Source organism: Oryx dammah, unplaced genomic scaffold (assembly GCF_014754425.2).
Source record: "Oryx dammah isolate SB20612 unplaced genomic scaffold, SCBI_Odam_1.1 HiC_scaffold_6, whole genome shotgun sequence".
Lineage (NCBI taxonomy): Eukaryota > Metazoa > Chordata > Mammalia > Artiodactyla > Bovidae > Oryx > Oryx dammah.
In genome coordinates this window covers 28,833,298-28,856,890 of record NW_024070190.1, presented here as the reverse complement: position 1 = coordinate 28,856,890, position 23,593 = coordinate 28,833,298, and the positions used below count along the sequence as shown (strand labels likewise).

Below are 23,593 nucleotides of genomic sequence, written 5' to 3'. Positions count from 1 at the left end.
ATGCAAAGAGTTGACTCATTGGAAAAGACTCTGATGCTGGGAGGGATTGGGGGCAGGAGGAGAAGGGGACGACAGAGGATGAGATGGCTGGATGGCATCACCGACTCAATGCACATGAGTTTGAGTGAACTCCGGGAGTTGGTGATGGACAGGGAGGCCTGGTGTGCCGCAATTCATGGGGTCGCAAAGAGTCGGACACGACTGAGTGACTGAACGGAACTGAACTGAGAGTCAAACTCTAGCTAGAGTTGCTGGTCCTGGCTCCTCATGCTTATTTGAAATGGAATCGCCCTCTTGGCCCTCACATCTGTCCTCTTTCCCACAGTCCTTGCAACAGGCAGTGGCGCCACTGTCCTCACAGGGGCTCAAGTCAGAGTTGTTGCTCCCAGGCACCCCAGGCTCCTCCTCGAGTGCTGCTTTCAGGACCTTAGGCATTTGCCTCCAGCCAGTATCTTTAGACTAACTCTGCAACTTTTTCTACAGGTTTTTCCAGCTTAACTTAATTACTTGTGGTTTCCAAACAATTCTTGCCATTTCAAACTCCTGTACGGCTTTGCGTAAGCCTCTTTCTAGAATTTGTTTTTCTTTCCTTGATCTGTTGGCTTTCCACTTTTGATAAGTCCTGCTTTCAAACTTTAGTGCAAGAGTCTCCTCAGCCTGACTGCATTCATAGTTCTCTTTGCTTATGTTTAGCATCATACTTGCAACTTTTGAATTCTCCATCCTAATTTGTAGGACAATTTTCCATGTTATTTCTATGTGTCTTATGAGTGACACTTTTATCTCACACTATCTTCTCAAGAATGTTTGCATAGCAAACAGTCTTGGGAGAGAGGGGTAACTTCTTCTGGGACAAGAGGCAGATTTTATTTCCATTGAAGTATAATAATGCAATGTATGTCTCTTGGACAAAGGTTGGGCAGGTTAGCAGCTCCTTATAAAGCAGGCGGTTTCTAAGCTTAGAATTCCTCAACTGTGACACAAACACATGGTATGCAGTTTCTACCTAGGGTGCTTTGCATTACCTCTGTGGAACACGGACGTGAACACAGACGTTATGCTGCACGCTGAGCCATAAGTAATAAAGTCCTTTGTCTGATCGAGTTTCGTGTCTTTCGCCAGCATCTATGAACCTGTGAAACTATGGCAGGCTAACCTGCTAGCTTACACCCAGAGAAAATCTTGAACTCTTCCCAATTCTTGACACCTTGCCACATGCTGGACTGGAAGTACCTTGAGAGAAGGAGCTGTGTCTGAATGGAGTTTGCTTCCCTTGTGGTGACACAAGGTAGTTGCTCTGTAAGTGGTGGCTGCTACAGATGCTTTGGTCCAAAGGGGTTTGGATGTCAGCACTCAGACATATTTACTAAATGCAACTTTGAAATAAATTGCTGTGATTCTGCTCCTGGTTATTAGGTATTGTGTACATTCCTTGGAGTTGTAGAGGCAGAGCCTCGGATCTATGTTCTGTGGCACAGTGAAATTCTTTGGGGGTTATAAATGCTAGACAGTTCACAGAGTGAATAAGCCCTACTGCAAGTAACGAAGGTACCTGAGCAGAGTCTAGGTTTTTCTGGGAGGTGGTGTATTATGCTGCAGTTGTGATGGGATGGCATTCTCTGCCAGGAGCCTCACAGTAGCATCAAACATGGCCCGAGCAGACCAATTCCTTGCGGAACCAGGCTGATTTCAGACCAACCTGTTTGTGCTTGAATGAAGGAATTAACCAGTGCTTCTGGTGCTTGGGCTTCCCTGGTGGCTCAGCTGGTAAAGAATCCACCTGCAATATGGGAGACCTGGGTTCAATCTCTGGGTTGAGAAGATCCCCTGGAGAAGAAAAAGGCTATCCACTCCAGTATTCTGGCCTGGGGAATTCCATGGAGTATACAGTCCAAGGATTGCAAAGAGTTGGACAGAACTGAACAACTTTCACTTCACTTCTTCTAGTGCTTGAACTCTTACCAGCAAAGACTCTTAACTTCGTCTAACCCTTTACAGTGAGTAATCCCAACCACGATGAAGCAAGATTGCTGGCTGGGGTTGCACTGGGAGGGAAATCCAACAGCCTGCAGCTTTTTATTCAGGTTTGCATTGTGAAAGCCTATCTAATTATCCTTTTTTCCTGGTTTAGGAGGATATGGAACCTTGGCATCATTTGAGCAGAGGTGACTTTCAGAGCCAGAGTCCGGGAAGGAAAAAAGGCTTTGCTCAAGTCTATGGTTGTTAATGGCTATTAAAGACCACTTCATCTCATTTAAACTTAAAAGAAGTTGGGGTACAGAGGGGATTGCTGATATTGGGGATAGATTCCGAAGCCTAAACTGACTCTACTTACATCTCATTAGACGGCTCATTTTTTCTTATTCCCTTGGTTCTCCCACTCTTCTTGCACACCCAGTGAACTTGAGTGCAGCGTTCTAATGCTTGGTCAGCATGTTTCCTAAAATTTCCAGCAGGACTGACTCATTAAAACATCTTCAGTTCTCTGAGCGTGTAAGGCAATTTTACCTCTAACCGGGACAGAGGCGGCAGAAAAGGAACCCTAGGGCCTTAGCCCGGGTGGGGGCGGGGGATCGAGGCAGGGCGGGGCACCCTGAGACATGCTCAAGTTTGTTCAGGGAGGGGCAGCCCAAGAGAGCTTCTCCGGGGGAGTCCTGCTCAGCAGGGCAATTACACCGGGACGAAGATAGGGAGTGCCCGAGGAGCAGGAGGTGCGCCTGTGCTCCACTCCTTTCTCCCTGGGCCAGGAGACATACAGCGTTTTTCAGAAGCGCACGCTGCACACGCTCAGTGTAAAAGAGGTAGTGCTCAGCTGACTCCTTCCTAGATTGGGGATTGGCTCTGCAGGGTGTGCGAACCACAGGGGAGCAAGGGAGTTGGAGAGATGTACGTGACCAGCGGGGTGTGCAGCCGCGCCCAGTCGAGCCGAGCCCCGCGCAGGCACGCGCCTGACGCCCCGCCCCGCCCGTGACGTGCGCGCGCGGGGCCTCCACCCCATCCCCCCGCCCGCGCGTTACCCCCCGCGCTGCCTCCGCCGTTCCCCGCCCCCTCGACTCTGGGGCTGCCCTCGTCGCTGCCTGACCCAAGGTCCGGCAGCTTCTACTTTTCCGGCCCCCGCCGAGGGACCGAGGCGGCCCACCCCAGGGGAACGGGTGCGCTCGGGACACGTGGTCGTTTCGGAGCAGGCTGGAGTGAGCAGCGGGCGGCGCTGCGGGGACAGGCGCGGCGGGCAGCCCCAGGGGCAGCGGCAGGGTCCTGGCGGGGGGAGGACAGGGTTGCGGCGGGCGGAACGGTGTCTCCTTCACTTCGCCCTCCAGCCGCGGCAGCTGCAGCCCGACGCCGAGCGAGCCGAGCGGCCTCAGCTGCTAGCGGAGCGGCAGCGGCGCCTTCCCTTCCCCCCCTGGAGACCACCAGGTACCACCACGCCCGCCTCACTCGGACCCTGGGCCTAGGCCCCGGCGCCTAGGCCCCGGCGGCCAAGCAAGACGCCTGAGTCGGACTCGGGGTCGGCCCTGACTCCCTAAGATGGCCGCGCTGCCCCGCGGCCCCTCTTCCCGATATCTGAGACCCCCTTCTGGCCCCTCGATTCGCTTTTGACCCCCGCTGACCGCACTTCTTGTCCCTCCCTCAGATCACCTCTCCCCACGGCCTCGCCATGGCGACCTACGGACAGAACTGCGCGCGGCGTAAGTAGAGCGGGGTTCTCTGTGGGGTGGGGCGGCGGTGTCCGGGCAGCCGAAGCCTGTTGACCAGAAAACTACAGCTTCTTTTCTCATGTATTTCCCAGGGCTTGTAAACTCACCCCTTTCGGTAGCCAGTCCACTGTCTGACTTCTCTGGCTCTGCGGAGGAGGGTGTAAGTGGCATGGATTTCGGATAGGGGGACTAGGCCTGGGGAGTTGGTCTGTGGCCGCATTCACCTTCAGTTTTTGGAAGTGCGTTTGATGAACTCAGAAGCAAAAAGTTATTTGTCGGATTCAGCCTTTGGAGGATTGGGCCGGTCGCTTTTCTAGAGGAAGTAGTAACTCCCATTCTGAGAGCGCAAGGTCATTACATGTGCTCCTAAGGGCGTGGACGCGCTCTGTAGAATGAATGAGCTGGTGTGGCGAGTTCAGATTGCTTGCCCTTAAGCCTCATAGCGTTGGCCGAGGACTTGAGTGGCATATTAATATGTTTAGAGTGTATTGGATGTTTAGTTGATACAGACGGTTGAGGTAAACATAGGTAGCTGCGTTTTTCTAAGTTCCAGTGTTTAGGTTGCCCAAATAAGAGTTACTTTTCTCTTTCCATTCTAGAATATTGCTTTGGCCTCAGTGCGGATACTAAAGGATAAATGAGGGAGGGAAGGGGACATGTCTTAGTATTTTATTTTAACTCATTTGGTTAAATTGGCCCATTCCAGTGAATTTTGGCAGATATATTTTTACTTATAGGTATATATGTTTATGTGTTCGATTTTTTGTACTAGTCCCTTCCTAGGAAGTGAGGTTATAAACACTGTAAATTTCGGAATAGAAAGTCTGGAGGGAGTTTCCCAAGTTTGTATAGTTACTTAACTGTTATTATCCATTTTAGAAATAAGCCTTTGGTGCTGATATTTCCCTCATGGAGTTTTATTGTCTTTTTATTGTAGCTTCTAGTGGTTTCAAAACCAAGTTGGTCTGCTTGGATTTAATGATAGCAGTGGGTCCTAAGCTAGTTTTTGGGCAGACTGGGAGAACAAGGACATTAACACAGGAATGTTTCTTCCCACCAGCAATGTGTATTCCTCCATCATATGCTGACCTTGGCAAAGCTGCCAGAGATATTTTCAACAAAGGATTTGGTAAGAACTGTTTAAAAAATTCTAGATTAGAAGTGAAAATGTGTAAGTTTGTACTGCTTGGTGAAATAATTTCTTCAGATAACTTTCCTGGTGAAAGAGTACCGTAACAATCTGCATTCCCCCTCCATCCCAGTTTTCTCCATTTTTTCTTTCTTTAGTTCAAGAAATTTACCTTTAAGGAAAAAAAAAAAATGTATGCTTTTATTTACTTTCAATGATACAGTTTAGGCCTTGGTTGACTAGAATTATGTTTTTGGTTTTGTTTTTTTTTTTACTGTTTTGGGCTTTTATGGTGGTGACTTCTAAAGGGTGATGGGGTTTTTCAAATAAATTTGGATTTTCTTGAAGATTTTGTTCCATACCCCACCCTCCCTATCCTTTTAGCTCTTTTTGAAGTTGTTTAGATTATTAATCCCAAACTGCAGTATACCTTTGGGACAAATGTTGTAAATGCCTGTATTTTAATAAGTTGTTGACAATTGTCATATTTAAATTGAATCGATTGTCTGATCTGATATTTAGGTTTGAAAAGCATTCTTTAGTAAGTGCTTTGTTAAAAATGATTTGAAAGCCTTTTTGAGGATGGGTGCTAAATACACATTGACACACTAGGCAGAGCTTCCTGGAGATGTTCTGTCCTTTACATGTTAATTTATAGAATAATGAAAATTGTTTTCATTTAAATACTGTGTATTAACACATTTATCTTTCTCTAAATATGTGAATTTTTTTTTTTATATGTAGAGTCAGCCATTGGTATGCATCTTTTTGCACAAAAGAATCATTTTGTTCTTTTTTGCTTTCTACTTGAAGGTTTTGGGTTGGTGAAACTGGATGTGAAAACAAAGTCGTGCAGCGGCGTGGTGAGTGTTAGGTATTTGATAAGTTCTGACAAACTTTTATGTAACTTTTCAACACATAAAATAGTCATAACTGAAAGATGTCTACCAACTTTATTTTAAAGAAGAGGCAAAAGATAATTTAAAGAGAATTTTATCTTGATTTATTTTGAGTTTAGATATGATATCTGATTTTCATGTGTTTTGCCATGCACAAGAAATTCAGAAAAGACACTTAAGTCTTGTTTGCAAGCTTGAAGGTAGGAAACTTGTTACACTTTTTTGTAACCCATTTAATACCTTTGAAAAGCATTCAGGGGGACTTCCTGATGGTCCAGTGGCTGAAACTTGTTCGCAGTGTAGGGGGCCTGGGTTTGATCTCTGGTCAGGGAACTAGATCCCACATGCTACAATTAAAGGATTCCACATGCTGTAACCAAAAAAAGGATCTTGTATGCTGCAGCTGAGACCCAACACAGGCAAATGAGTAGATAAATAAATATCTTTTGAAGAAAGGAAAAATACTTGAGTCTTGGGCATAAAAATACTCAATAACTCTTAATTTGAGTGTACTAATTATTTATATAATGGTCACAATCTAGCATCCCTCCTTGGGGGGAAATTGCCACTTGTATTTTGTGAATTTAGAGAGTCTTTAAAAAGGTTAATGTTTTGATATTTAGATGTCTTGATTCTTCCTAACAAACTCCCTCAAAGAGACTAAAGTAAAATTAAATTTTGTGTAATTTTTTTTCTCCTAAAAGTTTTTGAGATTCTTTAGGGGATGGGTATAGTGTGTGCATATTGAATGTTATTGATTATTTTGATAAATTCCTTCTGTAGTTAACTCCCTTAGTGTATTTAGTGTACTTAGTGCAATTGGTATTTACTTTAATTAATAATTTTGTAGTTTCTTAATGCCTAGATTTGGATTTCTGGGGTTTTATATTGGTCACATCTGTTTGGTGTCTTTGGTCAGAAAGGAAGCCTGAGTATTCAGTGTGGGTGAGTGACTTACTAGCCCAGGGTAACAGGTTATGGAGAGCAGTGACTTGGTGTTTGTTTGTGTTCACTCTTCTGACTTGTTGGCCCCTTTTAAATAAGTTGCTGAAACACAAAGCCCTTCTTAAAAAAAGTAGAAGATTCAGTTCCTGTGTTTAAGGTTTTGCTTGCTGGCTGAAGGGACAAAATCAGCTTTAAACTGGGGAGTAATCAGAGCAGTATATCTAGTACTAGATTGTTTGATAAATCAGAATCTTTGTTTGAAAGGAAAGGCTTATTGTAGACAGGAATTTTATGAAATTAGACTTAAGAACGTGAAGGGTTTAGAGAAGCTTGATTAGATACAGTATGTTTTAATTTACATTTAATGTATGTAATTCAAAAACATTGTACTGATTATAAAATAGGTACCTGGCCCCAAGTAGTCCCATTAATGCCTGGTTCTGTTTTCTCACCTGAATTGCAAAGATACCTAGGTTACCCCAGAATGTAGACGCCTAAGTGTCTTCATGAGCAGTGAAAATACAAGCTCTACCGGTGGTGTCTTCTGACCCAATTCTGGTCCCAGATCATAGTGTGATCTTCATTTTATGTCTTGAGCACTCCTAGGCATGTACTCAGCATGTATATACATATATATAGACATGTATATACATATACACATAGCATGTATATACATATAGACATAGCTCAGTCTACGGGCTGTTGGGTGGCAGTGGGTGGGACTTCAGGAATCATTAATCATTGTCACTCAGGGTTAAGAATAGATATTCATACATACTTACATTTCAAGTATCTATTAGAACAGCTCCATATATTTTATATTGTTTTAATAATGCATTCCTGTTGTGTTCAGTTCAGTCATTCAGTTGTGTCGGACTCTTTGCGACCCCATGAACCGTAGCACGCCAGGCCTCCCTGTCCATCACCAACTCCCGGAGTCCACCCAAACCCATGTCAGTTGAGTCAGTGATGCCATCCAACCATCTCATCCTCTGTCCTCCCCTTCTCGTCCTGCCCTCAATCTTTCCCAGCATCAGGGTCTTTTCAGATGAGTCAGTTCTTCACATCAGGTGGCCAAACTATTGGGAGTTTCAGCTTCAACATCAGTCCTTCCAATGAACACCCAGGACTGATCTCCTTTAGGATGGACTGGTTGGATCTTCTGCAATCCAAGGGGCTCTCAAGAGTCTTCTCCAACACCACAGTTCAAAAGCATCAATTCTTCTGCACTCAGCTTTAGAGTCCAACTCTGACATCCATATATGACCACTGGAAAAACCATAACCTTGACTAGATGGACCTTTGTTGACAAAGTAATGTCTCTGCTTTTTAATATCCTTTTGTGTAGAGCACGTGAAAATATGCAAAACTTTGACAGAATCAGACCCATTTAATCCTCCAGAGGTAGGAGGTTTAAACTTTTTAAAGTTGCGATAACTGAGATCCGGAAAAGTGTCTTCCTTAGTGTTACTCATTTAGTAAATGCCAGCCAGAACTTGATATCAGGACTCCTAATTTTATATCCAGTGTTCTTTGCTAACACAATCTGGTGCTTTTTACTATGGGCATTGAGTGCCAAGCTTTGACTCAGTTTCTATTGATGAAAGCATCTAATTTCAGAAGACAGTATGTAAGAGTCTTATATAGTATATATGACCTAAAGAACTGAGTCTGTGTCACTGCAGAGCAGCAGTTACACAAATGATGTTTTGTAAGTGAAAGATGATTGGTGTTTTCTCCAATGGATACAGCTTTGGATATTTCCGCATTCTGCAAGTATCACAATTTCAGGTTGAAATTCTCTCTTATCTCTAAAAAGTTCGTATCAGCCATTTTTAAATTTGGCTTTCCCATATAGAGTATAACATTGGTAGTCAAATTAGAACCCTCAAGGCATTTTAATATTTTATCTTGGAAGAGTTCAACTGCTTGCCCGTATACTAAGCTCATAAAGATTAGATTTCTGGATTATCTGTAGCAGATTTTAAATTTCAGATAAGCTCTTTGCATATTATACGTTCCTTTTCAGTTGGTGTACAGTTAGGGATTGACAAGTTATTTATATTTGCTACAAACAGAAGATGATATATTTCAAATCAGTCACTGGACAGATTTTTCTCTACTGATCATCTGTTCTACAGAGTATAGTTTATGTTATAGATGATATGAACCAGTTACAGGGAATTTCCTTCCACCAATTTTTTTTTTAATTGAAAACGTGAAAGGTGATTGGAAAGGCATAGAACCTGATGAAGACTGTGTCAGAAAAACAGAATATTGAGGTTACCAAAGAATTAAAAAATTGTGTCATAGATTCTTTCAGTGGAGTGCTTTCCTTTTAGAGATTTTCAGGGACCATTTCATAGTAAATTGTGTGTAAACTGATTTTAATGGAGGGAGTCTATGATTAGCCATAGTGTTAGTGTTTCATTGAATATCCGGTAGATGGGAAGCAGTTCTAAAATATCCATTCACTATCCCTCTCCCCCCCACTGATTTTTTTTTTCTTTGAAACTCAGAATCACTTTAGCAGAAATTTCCTTAAAAACTTTATAGTTTGTTGTTCACTTGAGAATCATATTCAAGTTACTTTTGATCCGTTGGTTGAAAATGTCAGCAATAACAAGATGGTAGTCAGTAATTAACAGGCTAGTTTGTTACTCTTGTATTTACTCAGTAGCAGAGGGTTAGGAGTGTTTGGGAAGCTAGAAAAAGGGATTAGTGAATTACTAAGGGTTTCAGTGGGGTTTGTGTAAGAAAGTGTATTATTGTAGGCTTACGAGAAAGTTTCTGAACTTTTTTATTGTCTTGTTAGGAATTCTCAACGTCTGGTTCATCTAATACAGACACTGGTAAAGTTACTGGGACCTTGGAGACCAAATATAAATGGTGTGAGTATGGTCTGACTTTCACAGAAAAGTGGAACACTGATAACACTCTGGGAACAGAAATCGCTATTGAAGACCAGGTAACATTTTGAAAATGTGCTTTAGTATTATTTTATTTTTGTGTTTCAAAAAGGAAATAAACTGAAAAAAAATTCTTTTTCTCTTGAAATAGATTTGCCAAGGTTTGAAACTGACATTTGATACCACCTTTTCACCAAACACAGGGTAAGCACGGCCATTTTTATCTGCTTTAAAGCTTTCTTCAGTGTATTTAAGGAAGGTACACATTCAGGTGCCATGTGTTGGCAAGTTTCTGTTTCTGCCTTTGGAGCACGAGCAGTATGGTTCTTGGCTTGCCTTCAGCTATTTCCCTTTTATCACTGTGGCACTAACTTGGAATGAACATTTTTTTAAATAGGTTTTTGTGACTGATAGCAGCTCTGCAAAGCATTCTTCCTATAGTGGTGGCAATCTAGTCACCCCAGGTGCCTTTGTCTTTTAGTTCATTGAGCTGTGGGGTGGTTTGTTTGTTTGTTTGTTTTTTAGCCTCTTAGGATTATCTTGCCACCTGTTTGGAGGCATATCTTAGAGATACTGGAAGTTTGGTTCCAAATCGCCATAGTAAAGTGACTATTGTGAAAAAGCGAGTCTTCCAGATTTTCTAGTTTCCCAGTGCATATAAAAAGTTCCATTTACACTAGAATATTGACTAGTAAGTGTAAAATAGCATTATGTTGGGGGAAAAAACAACATACATACCTTAATTTGGATGGCATCACTGACTTGAGTTTGAAGAAAGCCTGCATGCTGCAGTCCATGGGGTTGCAAAGAGTCCGACATGACTGACCAACTGAACTGATACCTTAATTAAAAAATACTTAAAATGCCAACCTTCCTCTGAGCCTTCAGTAGTAGCATCAAAAGATGAGTGACCACAGATGACTGTTACAAAGACAGTATAATAATAAAGATGTTCGAAATGCTGTGAGAACTACCAAAATGTGACACAGAGGCACAAAGTGAACCAATGCTGTTGGAAAAAACACCCAACAGGTTTGCTTGATGCAGGATTGCTGTAAACCCTTACTTTGCGTCTGTGGGGAAGCACTATAAAGTGAACTTCGATAAAACAGTGAAGTATGTCTCTACTCCCCATTATAGTGAGATTGATTTAAGTCTGTTTTGTACCCTCTGTCTGTAAATCTTTTTTTACTGGCATCAGTTTCAAGTCAGTTTGTTCTTTTTCTAGAAAGAAAAGTGGTAAAATCAAGTCTTCTTACAAGAGGGAATGTATAAACCTTGGTTGTGACGTTGACTTTGATTTTGCTGGACCTGCAATCCACGGTTCGGCCGTCTTCGGTTATGAGGGCTGGCTTGCTGGGTACCAGATGACCTTTGACAGTGCCAAATCAAAGCTGACAAGGAATAACTTTGCAGTGGGCTACAGGACTGGGGACTTCCAGCTACACACTAATGTGTGAGTATTTGTTTTTTGGGATATTATGATGTGGGACCTCAAAGTGGTGTTGCTATCTCCTGTCATCTCTGAATCTTGGTACAGCCTAAAGGAGTTCTCCTAACATAAAAATATCATCTTTGGGCATTTCTTAATTCCCCCCCAGAAGTATATAGAAATGTTACTCTGTATAAAAAATGTTACTCTGAATTTTGGTCCTGAGAGAGTAAAGTAAATGTTCATTTCACATGAGGCTTAATGTGCCTTGGATTTTTGGAAGAGGCTAAGACTTGGTGGTCTCCTTGGGTGGTCTGCTGGTTAGGATTTGGCACTTGCACTGCCATGGCCTGAGTTCAGTCCCTGGGCGGGGAACTGAGATCCCACAAGCTGCACATTGTGGCCAGGGAGAAAAGATAAAATTGTACTAGTGCTTTCATTTAATTGTCTGTGATGTGTACGATGCTCATTTGGTAGGATTACCTAAAGTGTATAGAAGTTTTTTCTTAACCCAAAGTAAATGTATATGTGGAAAGGACTTAAAGAATTTTTTCCCTTGCAAAAATGATGCATTGGTCTGTAACAAATAAAAGAAGAAAACCAAAATTGTCCATAATCCCACCACCTAGATCTATAAGTTTTGTTAACTATTAATGCTTTGATGTTTCACCTTTTTATATGTGTATATATAAAATACATGCCAGAAAGACTGTTTCATAAACTTCTCCGCTACATTAATGTATTACCATCATTTTCTTATAGTGTTATGTATTTTTAGTGATTGTTAGTGGCTGCGTGATAATTCTGCTGAATGGATATACCATGATTTATTTGACCAATTCATGTTTTTAGAACTTTAAAGTTTTTAGTGAAACACTAGAGACCCGTATAAGCAGTGGCTTGTATTTAAATGTAATGCTATAATAGTGTCAGCCATGTGCCTTAGACATTATTACATTGTCTAGTCTAGATTGACTAATTTAAAATATCTCATAGCAATGATGGTACAGAATTTGGAGGATCAATTTATCAGAAAGTATGTGAAGATCTTGACACTTCAGTAAACCTTGCTTGGACATCAGGAACCAACTGCACTCGCTTTGGAATTGCAGCTAAATATCAACTGGATCCCACTGCTTCCATTTCTGTAAGTACTCTTGTGGGCTTAGAATGGGATTTTCATTGTGGGACTTAATCTTTGAGTCTATTAGATTGTGTTGAAAATTGTAACTGTGGTTGGAAATTGTAATTGTGAACCACAGTTTATACACAGATTGAGATTAGAGCTTGGAATGCTGGTTTTTCTGTGGCGATAGTGTTAGATGTTTGATATCCAGGCCACAGGAGTGTGTTTTAATTAACCTCCAAGCTACTGAAGTAGTACGAAAAGTGAAAGTGTTGGTCGCTCATTGTGTCTGACCCTCTGCGACCCCATGGACTATAGCCTGTCAGGCCCTTTGTCCATGGGATTCTCCAGGCAAGAATACTGTTGCCATTCCTTTCTCGAGGGGATCTTCTGACCCAGGAATGAAACCCAGATCTCCTGCACTGCAGGCAGGCTCTTCACTGTCTGAGCCCCCTGGGAAGCCCTGAAATAGCACAGATGATGACTGTGAGCCCCAGTCCTGTCCAGGCCGGGCGAGCCAGTGTCCTGGGGCCTGGTCAGTCCTTCTTGTTGGGAACTAATAGTATTATGTTACTTTGTGCCTGACTTCAGTGGTTTACAAAATATCTTCTGACTTGATCTCAGCAGCCAGTGGTACACATGCTGTTTTGCAGGTGAAGAAACTACAGCTTGGAGAGGAGGACTTAGTCCACAGCTAGGGAGGGAAGAAAGGAGGGGTAGTCCAGGACTGGACATGCAAGTCTTTCAGTCTCGCTCCTGTCTAGGGTGTCCAGGTAGCTCATTTTGCTTTGCCTGAGACCATTGCAGCAGACTATCCCAGCTTTAGCACTGGAAGTCCTACAGAAACTTCCCCTTTACCTCAGGTTAATTGAGTTGCATGGCCACCCCAGTCCTGTCCTTGGACCCTTTCTGCCGTTTCTTCCTTCAGTCATAGTGGATTGTGGTAGGAGGGAGTGCAGTGTCTGAGGGTGTGAAGCACCGGCTCCAGTTTCAGGCAGATCAGCAACTATTCTGTGTGTGGGTTGGTTACAGGTCAGGCACTGTTTATACTGGAGTGAGAAACCTTCATGAGAGTTACTTCTGTTACATAAAATGATCTTTATTCCTGGGGACAATATGTTTTAATAATTTAGGCAGTTGAGTTTTAACCCCATTCTTGTTTCTTAGCAGAGTTGTTATCAGAGAGAATGAGAAGCACCCAGAATGTTTTTCCCATTGGCAAAACAGTGATTCATTTATTTTTCCCTTCTCTGTTCCTAACTACACCTCAGCAGTAAAACCCTCAGGATCCACACTATGCTGTGGTAGCTGCATTGCTGTTCTTTTCAAATGTGTGTCTCTAGCACCCTCACAGGTTTGATACCAGCAGAAGATGCAGCTCTTTCACAGTCTAAAATGGGAAGAATGCAGCTTGGGACTTGTGTATCAGTGGATGACTTCAGAGGATTAATTTGGAAATGTATTTAGCATATCCCACCTAAGTTGTGCTGCTGCTACTGTAATCAAGCATCACCCCTGAAGCCTTGCATAATGCTCCATCAGTTTTGTGGTTGATTCCTGAAATAGTAGGAGCTATTTTATTATCTGGGCTCTTGATTTGTTTGGCAGGCTTCCCAAGTGGCGCAGTGGTAAAGAGTCTGCCTGCTGATGTAGGAGATGCAAGTTTGACCCCTGGGTTGTGAAGACCCCCTGAAGAAGGGAAGGGCAGCCCACTCCAGTATTCTTACCTAGAAAAATTCCATGGACAGAGGAGCTGGGCAGTCTGCAGTTCACAGGGTCACAAAGAGTTGGACATGACTGAACTACTCAGCACCCTTGATTGGTTTGGCACAAGATGGTTACTGGTGGACATTTCTTCCTTAGATAACTAACTCACATGGTCATGGGAGGCTCATGGAGACTTGGCTATAGTGCCAAGTGAGTACAGGTGTTGTTTATCTGACTTTTGCCTGTATGTCAGGGACTACTTGTTACCTTTTTGTTTCCATAGCACTCAAAATGCTGAAGAGCAAAGAAACCTGCCTAGGCAACCTGGGCCATGGAGATTGGGATGAAATGATCCCATTACAGCCATAGGCCTCTGGTGTGGCTTAATGGTCTTAGAAGTGGGAGAGAATGGAGCTAGAAGCTTCTGACCATGTCTTGCTCTCCAGAATTTCTCGTAGCCTTTGAAAGTCTGTGACTAAAACCCTAAAATAGTGGAATTTACAGGAAAGGTACGGGTCTGGACTGGTCAACAGTGCTCGGTTGGAACATCTTCTGAAGCACAGTCTAGTTATATGCAGCCAGGACCCAGGTTTGTACATGAGAGGTGTAGGAAAGTGAGGTAAAGAAGCTGTAGTCAGTCTTTTTCTTCAGAGGAAGTGCTTATCATTTGGAGATTTAGAATATGCATGGTTTAGATTCGTAAGGAAGACCCTTGAAAGTAGTGTGTGTCATAGTCACAACTTTATACACACACCATATTTTGAAGGTGGTGTGTATGTCATGTTGTATAGTTAGTGAGCCAGGTAAACTTCCATTACTTACATTCTGGTGTGGTTTTGTTGTGTTGGATTAGATTCAGCAAGAACAATTTTTATGAGAGTACTTGGCTTTTGTGCTCTGTGGACAGTTGAGGGTCTATAGATACATCCTCAAAGATAGCAAGAGTTTTGTGTCCTGCTGACAATTTGAGTTTAGTAGATAAGAATTAAGTGGGGCCTGGGTTTTGCTTCAGTTCAGTTCCGTTGCTCTGTTGTGTCTGGCTTTGCGACCTCATGGACTGCAGCATGCCAGGCTTCCCTCTCCATCACCAACTCTTGGAGCCTACTCAAACTAATGTCCATTACGTTGGTAATGCCATCCAACCATCTCATCCTGTGTTGTCCCCTTCTCCCACCTTCAATCTTTCCCAGCATCAGGGTCTTTTCCAATGAGTCAGTTCTTCACATCAGGTGGCCAAAGTATTGGAGCTTCAGCATCAGTCCTTCCAATGAATATTCAGGACTGATCTCCTTTAGGATGGACTTGTTGGATGTCCTTGCAGTTCGTGGGAGTCTCAAGAGTCTTCTCCAACACCACAGATCAAAAGCATCAATTCTTCGGCACTCAGCTTTCTTTAGAGTCCAACTCTCACATCCATACATGACTACTGGAAAAACCATAGCTTTGACTAGGCGGACCTTTGTGACAGAGGCGTGGGTTGGTGGTGGCCTGCTGCAGGGTTGAGGGCATTGGGTGCAGCAGTTCATGGGACCTTTTGAAGGAGGCCATTATCTTCATTACCTCCCCATAGTTTGGCCTCAGGTCAAGCAACAGGGAGGGGACACCCCCCACCCCCTCATCAACAGAAAACTGGATTAAAGATTTACTGAACATGGCCCACCCATCAGAACAAAACCCAGTTTCCCCCGTCAGTCAGTCTCTCCCATCAGGGGAAGTTTCCATAAGCCTCTTATCCTTATCCATCAGAGGGCAGACAGAATGAAAACTGCAATCACAGAAAACCAACCAAACTGATCACATGGACCATAACAGCCTTGTCTAGCTCAAGAAAACTATGAGCCATGCCTTGTAGGGCCACCCAAGATGGACAGTTTATGGCGGAGAGACTTGCCTGGTGGCTCAGATGGTAAAATGTCTGTCTACAATGCGGGAGACCTGGGTTCGATCCCTGGGTTGGGAAGATCCCCTGGAGAAGGAAATGGCAATCCACTGCAGTACTATTGCCTGGAGAATCCCATGGACAGAGGAGCCTGGTGGGCTACAGTCCACAGGGTCGCAAAGAGTCCGACACGACTGAGCGACTTTACTTTCACTTTCTGACAAAATGTAGTCCCCTGGAGAAGGGAATGGCAAACCACTTCAGTATTCTTAGCTTGAACAGTATGAAAGGTTTTCGCTTAATACAATATTAAATTTTACTACCTCACATGGAAAAGTGAATACGTCATGATTGCATGATAGGGAAATACCTAGGGCCGTTGTCTCTCCAGTCAAAGATTTGTCTTATATGTGTTTTTGCATTTTATCTTAGGCAAAAGTCAACAACTCTAGTTTAATTGGAGTGGGCTATACTCAGACTCTGAGGCCTGGTAAGTTTTAAGGATTGTTCTGATAGTATTTTCAAAATCCGTTTTCATTTCTCAACTTCTTTTGTAAACCTTTCAAAACAGAAGAATTGACAAAAGTACAATGAACACGTTTACCTTTTGCTACAATATTTTATTTATTTTTTTAATGGTGGGCTATTTGGAAGTTGTAGCTATGATGACATTTCCCTAAATGGTTTAGTATGCAAACATTGTCCTTCACAGGCGCAAGACTGGTTATTTACTTTTTTCACTTGTGCCTGAAATGTCTTGTAGTTATTTTTATTTCTCCAGTCATTGTTCACTCATTGCTTTGGTTGTTTGATCTCTAGAGTCTCATTTACTTTACGTAATAATTTGAGCCTTGCTTGTTTTCCAGAGCAGTACTTCTCTAATACAAGGGCGCCTGAATCACTTTGGGAATCTTATTAGAGTACGTAGATCTGGGGTATGGGGTTCTGTCTTTCTGACAAGCTCTTAGGTGATGCCAGTGTCATTGGCTCTTGAACCAGCATTTGAATAGCAAGGTTCAGAAGCACTTGGAACCTTTTCCCCATACTTTGACTATTCTGAAACCTGAAGAAAAGAATGGTGCCTTGAACACTCAATCTTCCCTACATTGGCCAGTTACTAACATTTACCGTGTTTGTTTTCTCCCTCCTTGTCTGTATACATAATCCTTTTCTCTTTTTTTTTTTACCCACATATTCTTACAAATTAAATGTATATTTTGCAAACATACAGACACATCAGCCCTAGCATGAGAGTTAAGACATTTTTAACTGCATCACTTTAAAGACATGATAACTACAGTACTGTTTTCACAGCTAAAGAAATGAACAGTTTAAAATAATACCTAATACACAGTTGATATGCAGATGTCCCTGCTTGTCCCCAAATGTGTCTTGATTGTAGCTTTTCCTTTCCTGGGGTCCACATTGTCTTTTAGTCTGGATAGTGCACTGAACATGATTGTATTTTCTAGAGCTATTTTGAGTTTTTGTGTTTTTTTTTTTCCTGTTTGAGCTTTATTAACATTTTTATGCTCTGTGACTTGATGCTTTCCTTGCTCAGGATCGTGCCAAATGAATTGCCTGGTCTCTCAGGTACTCCCAAGTGCCCTCTGGTGGCTGGCACTATAGGTCACCTGACAAGCTGAGAAAAAGTGACAGGCTGTGAGGTGACTGCTGGCTCCCATGAGGTGTTGCAGGTACATGATGGTTGTCTGCTTTTGTTTACAGGTGTGAAGCTTACACTGTCTGCCCTGGTAGATGGGAAGAGCATTAATGCTGGAGGCCACAAACTTGGGCTTGCCCTGGAATTGGAGGCTTAATTCAGCTGAAAGAAACCTCTGGAAATGGGTATCAGAAGATTTGGCCTTAATATATTTCCAGTGTGACCAGCAGGCTTCTCCCCGCACCCCCCGAAGGTGATCAAAACAAAGGATGATCTAAACAAGAGCTGTATTTTAAATATTTAGACAGTTACTTGTTAGCTGGTTTCTAGTTGAATTGGTTGTCTATCTAGTTACCAATACTGCAGTCATGCAGTCACCTATACATTATTTAAATGTATTTAACTGTTAAATGCGCTACCCACCAATAATGAAATAGACATTTATGAAAACTGTGCAGCTGTGTGCATGTTTGTTTTTATGCTCCTTTTAATGTTGAATATTGCTGTTGAATGAGATGGATCAGTGGATGTCTTAAGGTTAAGATTTTTTGTTATATTCAACCATCATTAGAATTACTTTTGGTATCCTGAAACATTACAAATTATGAATAAAATGAGTATGCATTATTAATGACTCCAAGTATTTGCAGAGTTAAAAACTTGGCAGCTAGGGTCAAATATTTCTGGTAGGATATCTAGCTAGTACTTTATTTTTCCAGTGAGCATTTATTTTGCTCTTTTTATAAATACGTGCCACAGAGTCCTCTGACCTGAGAATAACTCCATAAAATGTTTAGACTACAGTAAAGTAAGAAATATATGACTTCATATCTTCAGTTTGTAAATTTGTATAAAATTACATTGGATCATTATTAACTCCAGGAAAGATTAGTGAGTAAGTGATGAAGAAGAGAAATGAAGGGATCGTGCTGAAGGTTGTATATACACACCATACCCCTTTGGGCTATTGCTATGGAAATGATCCAGGCCCTAGTTAGGTGGGATGGGACTAGGTGTAGTCCCTAGTGGAATAAGGAGTAGACAGTGTCAGTACTCAGACAGTCTGTATGGGCCCCAGGGAGAGGTCTAACTCATTTCTTCCCAGGTAGACACTGAAAAGCTTGGGCCTAAGTTTGTGAGTTGAGTGGCTTCAAGCTAGGTGGCCATTGGCCTTAATCTGAGCTTGAACTGAATGATAGCAATTAATAGATGATTCTGGTTGGAAAAGTAGGAAAGGGGAATTTTGATGGGAGGAGAGTTGGAACAATATCATTGAAAGTTAGAGAAGAGTTTTGTTCAACACATTCATAATACTAGATCTGTGGCATAGTTTGTAGTCAGAGAACAAATAAGAAAATGTAGTACTTGGACTCATTATCCAAAAAGTGATACATGCTGAAAATTTCTAGGTCAAGAAGAATCTGATAAGAGAAACCCAGATAAGCTGTCCACACAGATGGAATGTGGGGTGCAAAGATCCCTCTGATTTTACTGTTTGTCCTAAGGAACTGGCTGGAATGGCCCACTGTATAAGACACAAACTTAATGGCAGTAAGTTGGGATTTGAACCAGTTTATTTTGAGTCATGCAGGAAGTATTGCTAGGAAAGAAGAAAAACAAGAAAAGCTGTTTGCAAGCTAGGTGTGAAAGTGTCTATACTTGAGTAAAATGGACCTGTTCACCCATGTGCATCCTAGTATGCTTTTATGATTAGGAGAGCGGAAAAAGGTTTTCACCCAGGTTGCTGAGGGTTGTCTGAAATGCGGGGTATATCCGAGACGCCCAAGGGCTGTGAAAGTTGTCGGCTGTGGGCTCAGGCTCCTGTGGCCTTTCTTCTAGCCTCTTCCAGGTTTCCTTCTACTTCACGGCTAATGTGGGGGCAAAACCTAATTGTGTTCTAGGCTGATGCTATTTCTGCCTGAAGCCTGAGGCAGTTTTAGTGGAAAGAACACTTCATATATGAGCCTGATCTTCATTTGTGGTGTAGAGGTAAGATCTTCCTACAGATCGGGGAGGTGCAAACAGATTTATACCAGAAGAGTGAAGCACCTGGCGCCCTCTGCCCCTCCGCTTACATAGGCTTTCATAGAAAACCTAACATTCTCTTTGACTCCCTCTGGGGAATGTGTTAAAAATTGCCTCCTACCTAGTGGACTGTCTGCTTCACACCTCTGGCCAGTGATCCCATGTCTCATGTTCCTCCAGGACTTCTGGGGAGGACAGAATATATAAATTCCAGTCAGCCCTGAGGTCCTCAGTCAAGTGGCCTGGTGTCTCAGGGGATGTTGACTAGGGCCTCCACTGCACAGGTGAAGCCAGGTTCAGTTTTGTGAAGATGTGGGCACATGGCTAGCAGAATTGGTGTAGCCTACATCGGTGCACAGTGCAAGGCCCCTCTGCTGCCACCAGATGCCAGTTTCTTCTCCACTAGTGTCCTAGCTTCAGTGAACAGTAACTTCATTCATTTGCTTCTCTTAGGAAGAGATGTAAAGAGGGAGTCCAAGAGGCCTCTACCAGTCTCCCAGCCCTTCAGTCCCCTGGAGGAAAATCTCCATAGGGATCTGGGGTTTCTAACCAGTTGCATGTGGGCGGGTCAGTTAAAACTTACTATCTTGCCTCCAGTCAGCTGGAAGTTCCTGTGGTCAGGCCACAGCCCTCTGGTGCCAGCAGGCCCTCTGGAGTGTGCCAGGGAGGGGGTGAATGTGGCCAAAAGGCTCCCTTTTGGTGAAGAAGTGGCCTTCCCTCCCTGTACCACTGAAGCACAAGAAGATTGTGTCCCAGGCCTCACTTTATTGTCGATTCAAAGCAGGCGTGGAATGGCTGGGGTTCCCAGGGCCCCTCTCTTGATGCCGCTCACTAGGGGCCAGCCCTAGATCTTGAAGGCTAAGGTGAGGCCGTCGCCCAGGGGCAGGAGGCTGATGTGGACCCTGGCATCCCGCAGAATGCGCTCATTCAGGTTTCGAACACACTGGACCGCCTTGTCCTGTGGTTTAGGCTGCAACACCTCTCCCTGACACAGGACCTGCGGAGGGGCGGGGATTGTGGGGGCGGGGCCTGGGGAGCCTGAGCAGGAGGTGGGGCGAGAGCTGGCGACCTCGGACCTGAGCAGGGCAGAATGGAAAGCCCGGGAACTGTTGGAGTCCCTGGGGGAGGAGCTTAAGTGACTGTCCCGGGCAGGGCTTTGGAGCACCGGCGAGAAGCTTGAGGAATAGATGCACCCAGGCCAAGAGGGTCTCTTCTACCCCCCGGGGGCTACCCCTTACACTGAGCACAGCGAGGACACCTCCGGGTCGCAGCAGCTGCAGACACCGCTCATAGTAGGCGGCGCAGTTTTCCTTATCCGCGTCCACCACAGCGACGTCGAAGGTGCCGGCCTCACCCGCGGCCAGGAGCTCGTCTTGCGGGGGAGGAGGGGCAGAGGCGGCTGAGTCCGCAGGCCCCAGCAGCAAGCAGCCCCCGCCCAGGCCGGCCCAGGCGCTGTGGCCATTCAGGTGCTCGGGGCGCCGGCCTGCCACCCTGCGTGTGGCCGCGGACTGGGTGGTGGGGGGCTGTCACTGCCCAAGCCCGCCTGGCGGACCGGGTCACAGGCTCGCGCCGGGTGGTCCCATTAGGGAAATGGCGCCCAGGCCCTTTCCACTCCGTTGCTCACCCAGGGTCTCCAGGGCGGGCTTCAACCGAAGGTCGATTTTGTGCTCCTCTTCAGCCTGCAGGAGGGGGGTCAGAGTCAGCATGTCCCTTCTCCTGGAGCTGGGAGTGGTCGGGCTCCAGGGGCCTGACGAAGGCTCAGGTGTGTGGGACACTTACCTGCCTCCACAGAGGACGCCCCAGCTCGGGGGGCCCTGCGTCCACCTCGCAGGTCACCACGCACCCGGCCGGGGGAAGGGCCAAGGCCAACGCTAGGGCAGAGTAGCCTGTGAAAGTGCCTGGGGAAATGCACACGGATAGGCTCAGACCAGAGTAGGGTGACAGCCCGGTGACTCCAGTCCCCGGTGTCCCCGGCCGTGTGCCTACCCAGGTCCAGTGCCTTCTTAGCCTTGATGAGGCGAGCCAGGTTGGCCAAGAGCTGGGCCTGCTCACGGGTCATCATGGAATCCCCCTGCGGCTGCTCCAGGGTCAGCTGCGTCGAGGGAGGAGAAGATTGCACTAGCTCTGCCAGTCACCCCTCTGCGCCCGAAGTTTAGAGCCCCAGGGGCGTGGCTGTGGGCGTGGCTCAAGGGCGGACCCTCCGAAGGCTCGCTGTGCCCGGCCTAGGGAGCCCGGAAGCCCAGAAAGGGACACAGCCGCAGCCCAAGGTCACACGGCCACGTGGGTCCCTCCCGGCCCGAGCTGGGTGCCCAGTCCCGCTCTCGGCCCTGCTGACCAGCCGCAGGCTCCGCAGCGCCGGGTGCTCCCGCATGGAACGGCTCAGCAGATACTGCCACAGGGGGCTGTCCTCAGGGGGCAGCAGGCGCTTCTCTCGCCGGGATCGCCAAGGAGGGAACCATCTCCCTGCCGGGGAAGGGTGGTGCCGGGTCAAGGCCTGAGTCTCGAGTGCTAGGGGCTAGTTAGCCACAGTCAGCCTCGCTTCTGCGCCCGCCCGTCTCCCCGCGAGGCCTTTGCCTAGGGTACCGAAGGCCCGGCGCTACTCACCCAGGAAGAGGCCGCTGGCGAAGGCAGCACCCAGTGCGGCCGAGCCCAGGGCCAGCGCAGCGGGCACAGAGATTCGGGGCACTGGCTGGGTCATGGTTCGGGCCGGAGGCAGCTGGCGTCCAGGTTACTTGCGCTGGGGCTACTGGGACCGCGGCAGGACCCGGGGACCCTCGCGGCTCCGCCTTGCCGGGGCAGTGTCCTCGGAGCCGCGGTCTCGACCACCATCTGGCGGCCACATGGCCTTACTGCAAGCCCCTGCCCGAGGGGTTCTGGTGTCATCTGGTGGCCGTTTTAGCAACTGCGCCGGGCAAGGAGGAAGCACTACGTCGGATGTTTGGGTTTCTCCCTCCGACGCCAGAGGTCTAGGGGCCTAAGTCCCAGAGGAAAATTTGAAGTGGCTCAGATAGTAAAGAGTGTGCCTGCAATGCAGGAGACCCGGGTTCGAACCCTGGGTTGGGAAGATCCCCTGGAGACGGAAATGGCAACCCACTCCAGTAATCTTGTCTGGAAAATCCCATGGATGTAGGAGCCTGGCAGGTACAGTTCATGAGGTCTCAAAGAATTGGACACGACTGAGCGACTTCACTTTCACTTTCTGGCTCTGCTTCTTCCTCATCCTTACCGTTTTTTCTGAGAACCCCTTGGGGCATATGTGAGTGGGTGAGTAGACTGTCGGTATAATAGGATAGTAACAAGTACAAAATGATGCGAAATTAAAGGAGCCCTGGGAGTGACTGAGAGAATCAAAGGAGGCCTCTTGGGGGAGGTCACCAAGGATGTCAGGCTGAAGGAGTGTGTGTCTGGTGGGGACACAACCATAGGAGGGGTTCAGGAGCTGGGGCAGGTCTGGTTGATGGGGTGCTGAGACAATATCCTTAGCTAGAATCCTGGGTGCTGGACTTGGGTGTGAGATCTCGGACCCATCAGTCTCTCTGAGCCTCTGTTTTTCCTTTGTGTAAAACTGGGACCATCGTCTTAACATTACTGACACTAGATCACACAGCCTGGCACACAGTAGGTGCTCCAGAAATGGCAGCTGTGGTTATGGTCACAGGTTGGAGGGAAGACATCTTGAGGAGGGGGCATCAGAGGGCAGGTGAGTCCCCCTTGCAGCTCTGTTCAGCAGGGATGCAGGGATACTGTCGGCTGAACAGCGAGGAGAGCACCGGCTGTGTGCTGAACTGGGTGGGCGAATGAGCGAAGCTGTCCTGGCTTGTGTTCATGACGCTGAGCTCAGATACCACAGGACACAGGGAACTGGTGAGCAATCCCAGCGTCACAATTTCCTCTTCTGTAAAACGAGGTTCTTCATAGTCCCAACCTCCCTGGGGTGGCGGGGGAAGTGAAAAAATCCAGGTGAAGGGTTCACACAGAGCCTGGCACTTAGGGGGCTATAAGTGTTACATTTAAATGAGTCCACCGCTGCTCCAAGGCTGTCCCCTGACACCAGCCCTTCAGAAAACGCACTGGGCAGACTGAAGCTCCGCTGCCGGGAGCTTCCCAGGCGAGGCTCGGCCCAGCAAGGCTCAGAGACCGGCTTGCTCGGGGGCTGGGGCGGGGCCGGCTTGGCTGAGGCTGAA

At 45.6% G+C, this 23,593-nt stretch overlaps 2 protein-coding genes across 2 annotated transcripts; one reads left to right on the top strand and one right to left on the bottom strand.

The window, feature by feature from the left end:
- Window positions 1-3,222: 3,222 nt before the first annotated feature.
- Window positions 3,223-18,011, top strand: VDAC2 (voltage dependent anion channel 2). Its single transcript, XM_040242349.1, has 10 exons — window positions 3,223-3,414; window positions 3,632-3,686; window positions 4,756-4,824; window positions 5,638-5,687; window positions 9,484-9,636; window positions 9,729-9,781; window positions 10,806-11,033; window positions 12,006-12,156; window positions 16,154-16,211; window positions 17,450-18,011. Exons 2-10 carry the CDS (start codon window positions 3,656-3,658, stop codon window positions 17,539-17,541), a joined length of 885 nt encoding a protein of 294 aa, XP_040098283.1. The 5' UTR covers window positions 3,223-3,414; window positions 3,632-3,655; the 3' UTR covers window positions 17,542-18,011.
- Window positions 18,012-18,940: 929 nt separating this feature from the next.
- COMTD1 (catechol-O-methyltransferase domain containing 1) lies at window positions 18,941-22,236 on the bottom strand. The gene is made up of 7 exons (XM_040242350.1): window positions 22,014-22,236; window positions 21,745-21,872; window positions 21,396-21,501; window positions 21,189-21,307; window positions 21,034-21,088; window positions 20,648-20,781; window positions 18,941-20,406 (listed from the first exon to the last, which is right to left on the bottom strand). The coding sequence occupies exons 1-7, from the start codon at window positions 22,105-22,107 to the stop codon at window positions 20,254-20,256; spliced, it is 789 nt and encodes a 262-aa protein (XP_040098284.1). The 5' UTR covers window positions 22,108-22,236; the 3' UTR covers window positions 18,941-20,253.
- Between the last annotated feature and the right edge of the window lie 1,357 nt (window positions 22,237-23,593).